Source organism: Melanostigma gelatinosum (assembly GCF_949748355.1).
Source record: "Melanostigma gelatinosum genome assembly, chromosome: 2".
NCBI classification, from domain to species: Eukaryota; Metazoa; Chordata; class Actinopteri; order Perciformes; family Zoarcidae; genus Melanostigma; species Melanostigma gelatinosum.
The window spans coordinates 21331311-21337310 of NC_136635.1; the positions used below are offsets into that span (position 1 = coordinate 21331311).

At 42.0% G+C, this 6000-nt stretch overlaps 1 protein-coding gene across 1 annotated transcript in view; it reads left to right on the plus strand.

Annotated features, from left to right (window-relative positions):
- The window catches only part of LOC306794691 (myocyte-specific enhancer factor 2A-like), a 37421-nt gene extending 31688 nt beyond the window's left edge, over positions 1–5733 (plus strand). The window contains exons 8-10 of the mRNA XM_079292864.1: positions 2186–2306; positions 2476–2578; positions 4451–5733. Of these exons, the coding sequence (XP_079148990.1) occupies positions 2186–2306; positions 2476–2578; positions 4451–4772 (546 nt within the window). The 3' untranslated portion in view covers positions 4773–5733. The remainder of the gene's footprint in view (positions 1–2185; positions 2307–2475; positions 2579–4450) is intronic.
- Positions 5734–6000: the final 267 nt, after the last annotated feature.

Here is a 6000-nt window from a genome sequence, read left to right on the forward strand (position 1 = left end):
GGTTTCTCTGATTAGATGCATGAAATCTAACCGAGTTCATGGTTTGGTGACTCCCTGCTCTGGAGAATGTAGGAGGAGTCTTCAGAGAGTCTTGAGTCTTTCTTCCTTCCTTCAGATTGTGCATTCAGCAGCTGAGCTGGGCTATTGAAGTTATTGATTTGCCCTTCCCTCCCTTACTGTTGCCCTTCCCTCCCACACTATGCTCAAAGATGATGTAACGATTAGCAGTGGAAAAAAAGAATTGACTTTTTTTTAATTCTCTTTACTATGGTGACCAAGCGGCTCCATTACTCTGCTGGCTGTTTACATTTTGCAGTGATCCATCAGTAAAAGGACAGCATCTCTTACTTCTCCTGTTGATATAAAAAAGATGTTAACATAATATCAAAGTTTTTTGTCTGTATGAGGAGAGGATTTATTTTCACTTTTTGAGAATTTACAGACTTAAACATTTACAAATTGAAAGCACTTCACATGTAACCTTAACAGCCTTTTCATTAAGATTCATTTCGGGATAGTTATTAGCATTAATAAAATATGCTCTGACTTAATTTCAGGTGAAGAAGTTATAAATGAATACACATCCTTTCGTCTGTTAACACTGTCTACAGAAATAAGTCAATGTTATTACATATTTATTCATCGTCATAATTCCTCATCCTCTCTCTTTCTGAGGTGATTGCTGTTGATCACTGGATGACAAATAATTAACAGCTATTCTGTTTGCAGGAGCACTTAGCAGCTAGCATGGTATTTTGCACTTGTGTAAGAGTGTGAAATACCAACTTTTAAGGATTGACACGTGGCATGCAGTTGAAACATGCAACAAAACCATAAACGACAGCATGCTCATATTTCCACAAGGTTCAAACCAACAGAAGAGGGCGGTAGCTGCTCAGATGATGACATGCGTTTGTTTCTGCTTTCCAGTCGCTGCTGTGAAAGATGTCGAGTTGTGGTCAGATAGCAACTCGACTGTTTGATCATTTTGAAACTGCCTTTCACTTCCTCCACTATGATGTGTGTGCATGCAAGTGTGAACAGAATGCTCTGTGTGCTGTTTGTGTTTTGCACAAACAGGCAAGAACAACTATATTGCAGTTTATTTTTAATTTGTTCATTGTGTTTCTTTAAAGCAGTAAATAACTGAGCGGGTCTGATTTCTTCTTAGGCCTCATGTGTTAACCATCATCATTATAGTGTTAGCTCGAACTTGGATTCTATGCTACGGCATTTGTCACTCACAGTGACAGGGGTACCACCGATAACACATGGAAAAAGGGAAGGAAACATCATGTAATGTTCTAGGCAGTCAGATGGGGTTCGCATTTTTTTTAAGCTTGTTACTTTTAGGCATGTATCAGTTGGTTAACCCACCGTTTGTGCGTGTGTACAGCAGTGAATGACCTCATTCAGGGTGATGTCATTGCTGACATTATCAGGCTGGAACGGCAACAGCCCAGAGAGTAACAACACAAAACTTCTAATGACTGTTAGTTAAAGAGCAGCTTTACCAGCATGAACTATGCCAAACCAAATTGGGCTCGAGCTTAATTTGAGACTGTGACGGATTTAGAATGAATTGCCTGCTGGAATTTTGTGTGTGTGTGTTTGGGGAGGGGGGGGATGGGTGGTATTAATTGTTAAAACACTCAATCAAGTAAATTAGCACTGAGGTTGCAGCAGTAGGCCTGATCACAAGTCCCTAATAAGACTGCGACCAGTTGAAGTGCAAAACTGCTCAACATTGAAATACGTAACTTAGAGGATAAGATTGTATTTAAAGAACGTGGCAGATTAGTGAATGTCTGTCTTAGTAATGCAAAAATATTCAGCATCCATCAAGTGTCCTGTGTAGCGTTTTCATGAGCAAGACACTGAACAGAAGTTGGGGGCATTCTGGGAAATTAATTAAATAAATAAGTACAGAATAAGTTGATGTTGCCAGTTGTTTTTTTTGAAGGTGAAGTAGTTCTCCCTTGCTTTCGAAAGACTCCCTTGGAAAATCAATGTATACTGCCATCATGTGGTTGAAATAGAGCATCACAGGCCATGTTCAGCTGCGTGCCAGCTACTGTACAAAAAAAAGCATCAATCTATGCACAGAAAAGCAACAGACGGAGAGAAGACAGATGTTTAGACTTGAATGAATATACTTACTGTATGTGTTTTTATGTATTTCCAGAGTAACCAGAGGCAGAGTCAGTCCAGTCAGTCTCTGTCCACCCCGGAGGTCTCCATCAACACCCCCAGTCTGCCTCACCAGAGTCTGGTCTACTGCGGCATCAGCTCTGCCTACAACAACGGTACCTGATGATAATTAGAATTTGTGCTTTGTTGCTGTCATTAGTGTTGCCCCCGAGGTCCCCAAGACATTGCAATGTTGCTGTTTTCCTTTATTTATTATTTCATGGAAAGGTTTGATCAGCTATTCTTAACCACTCTGTGCTATCATGCTCTCATGTCTCCTCTTAGATTACTCCCTGAACAGTGCAGATCTGTCAGGCTTCAGCTGCCCTGCAGGCCCCTCTTTGGGCTCCATGACGGCCTGGCAGCAACAACAGCTGGGCCCACTCGGGTAAGTACCTGACACAGTTGGCCTTTATCTCTTAATGACGGATTACATGTTTACAGATTCACAGTTTAACACAGTCTATTTACATTACCTTAAAATCGCCAGACATACCGGTATATGAACAAAACAGATAAACATGAGAGGACAAAGATTTAATGTGACGAAGAGAAAGGCTACTGAATGAAGTAATAAGTCTGACATTTTGTTAATGCAGGATAAGTGATTGGCTACTGATGGCAACTTCACACTGACAAGTTCAGTGGAGGAGGATGCATTTAGATCATTGACTTCAATTGAAGTAGCAATATGACACTGTAAAAAATCAATGACAAATTATAGAAAACTGTAAAACTGAAAGTTGTTAAATGTTGCAGTGTGAACACAAACCGAACAAAGGAGCAACTGCAACAAAGCAAACGAACTGAAGGTGTGAAAACGCCCTGAAACACTGCAACAAAGTTTCAATAACTTTCAGTGACACAAGGCGTCACTTTTAAAGAGCAATCAGGATGCGAGCACACACGCACAGGCTCAGAGGCAGATTATCACATTTAATTTACAATTAATGACCGACTAATGTAGCCAGGATGTCTTCGGACAAAGCATCGATGCGGCGCGACACAGTGTTGTTGGACACCGGGATCATGTCCAACTTTTTTGCTTCTTTCCCCCCAATCATACATTCCACCATCTCTCTGGCAGCTGGCAAGCTCACGTCTTCGGCGATTGTGTGCGGTAGCCCCTTTCTCGCTATTCTGTAACCAGATATGAAGCCCGTAGTGCGTCATTTATAGACCCAACATGAATGAGACTGCAGTTGTTTTGGCTGTTTTGTAACTCCTCCAATTTCGATATAAACTATGTAAGGGGCTTTTGACTTGCACTGGCATGCTTGGTGTTCAGGTGGCAACGTAAATAAGAGGGCTTCATACAGCTGTTAGCCAGAACCTCACTGCACACCACGCACTGTGGCTTTGGGGAATCTGCGTTGCCAATCCAAGTGAAGCCCAGACACAGATACTTTTCATCATATTGCCTCTTTTTTTCCCAGTCTGATGCTCACCCTCGTTTCCTCTTTTTTCACCTTGACTCCGCGATGGGCCGATGTGCTCCCGATTTGTCTGTGCTATCCCTTCCTCCTTTTCGGTCTCCTCCGTCTCATCTTCCTCTGACTCGATTTCTTCTCCCGGTCTCTCCCCAAGGCACCTCTCCGTTCCCCTCGCCTCCGATTCCTCTCTCTCTCTCTGTCCCTCTCCTCTTTTATGACTGATAGCTTCAGATGTCCCACCTGACAGTTTTTAAATTAAAATTACATTTTTTTTAAATATTTAATATTATTACACCATCAGACCGCCATTACACTTTTCCTCTCGCGCACCCCCTAGAGGCAGCTCGCGCACCCCCAGGGGTGCGCGCACCCCACTTTGGGAATCCCTGCATTAGATTATTAGATTAGAGTATTTGGGCAAGGTGGAGCACATTTGAACCTATTGATGCACTGCAAGATGGGTTGTTTACTCTATTAAAATAGATAATATTTTATTAGCTCATATTTTTTATTTGTGAAATCAAAACTCCTCTTATCTAATGAACAAAGTGGAGTAAAAGTTAAATATTTGCCTTTTGGTTGTTGTGAAACTGAAACAGAAAGTAACATTAAAAAACAAATGCTAAGTACAAGTACCTCAAATTCATACTTACCAGTAAGCACAGTACCTGAGTAAATATTCCACTACTGGAGAAGTGTCAACATTAGCCAACCAGATAAGAAAAGCTCTCTTTTTCTGTCGACGGACCTGTTACTTTGACCAGTAGATGTTACTCCACGGTCACAGCCTTAAAGCATCCTCTCCCTCTGTCCCTCCTTCTGTAAAGGTCTGGAGGCCCCAATCTCGCCATCAGCACCAACCACAACGTCAACATCAAAGCCGAGCCGATCTCCCCACCCCGCGACCACCTCAGCCAATCAGGGTACATGACCCAGGCTCATGCCCCTCCTCATCCCCACTCATCCACCAGAGCAGAGATGGGGAGGTCTCCTGCAGACAGCATCAGCTCCTCCTGCAGCTCCCACGAGGGTGGCAGCGACCGGGAGGAGCAGCATCGGCTGGACTTCCACGGGCTCCCTGTGAGTCGGTCAGAGGGCAGGGAGGGTCCGACGGTCAAACGAATGCGGATGGACAGCTGGGTGACATAGACCCTGCAGTCACATGGCGACACAACGCCGGGCCAAACACAGGAGGGACACTGTTATGCAAAATGATATATGGATTGATGTGTTCTGTTATTTCTATTAAGTTATCTTTTTTATTGGGTGTTGAGATTTTTCAGAAGGGTTGAGCGAAATTAGCGTGGAAATTCTGGATCCGTCGGAATCATCTCTTCATCTTTCACAAAATCGTACTTAAAACATGACATGCCGTACTTTTTGAAGATTCATCATTCAAGCATCACAGACTTTTATTGTGGGTCCAATTGCAGTACAATCTGTCATTTTATTATTATCATCCAGTGGGATACAGTACTGCACACAGAGGAATGGTGAGATTAGTGTTGTCTGTCAGTCTCATGGCTTCAGGATTATGATGGTAAAGCAGTGAAGTGCTTCTGGGTGTCACCCAATTCAGTTCTGATCTTCTCAGGGTTTGAAACATTGAACGAGTCTAACGTGAAAGCAATACTCCCTCCCCATCATCCCTGCGTCTCCTCTTTATAAAAAACATTTATTTATATCAGCCAAAGCAGTATGCTGTTTTTATGTTTGTTTTTATATTGTGCACAGAATTCAGATTTCAAACTGAAAGCCATGGACACTTGTTCGGTATGTGCTACCCAAATATGTCGTTATTGTTTTGTGTATATATACTATCTTTAATATATATCACTTTTGGTGTAACTATATATTGTTGGTCTGCCTATTGTATCTGCCTGGGTGAAATATGACACCTCCAACAGATTTTACAAAAGTCTATTTTTGTGGATGATTCAAACATTTACAAAGTATTGATTCTCCTTTCTTTCCTCATCAAGTGTCTTTTGACATTTCACCTGTTTTGTGAAACCAACAAAAGTAGATTGCACTCTAGAAAATACTTTTTATTCATGGGCAAAACAAATCTAGCTCTTCAGAAGTTGTTTTACAGAAGGGACGTATATTATCAAAGACAACGATGCAAATGGAAACTGATAAAACTTTCCAATTTTGTCCGACAGCCTCAGCAGGGCTGAATCTGGCCCAACTGATAAAGTTAGGTGAGGACACATGAGCTCATACGGGACATAATGAAATCTCAATTGCAGAAGGAATGTCATGTCACAATAAAAGAAATAAAATGTCCTGAGGTTCTTGGAGATGGGAATATACTGAACGGTTGTGTGACGGAACAGTTCCTGATTGACTCTGATAAAATGGAACGTGTGGGAAA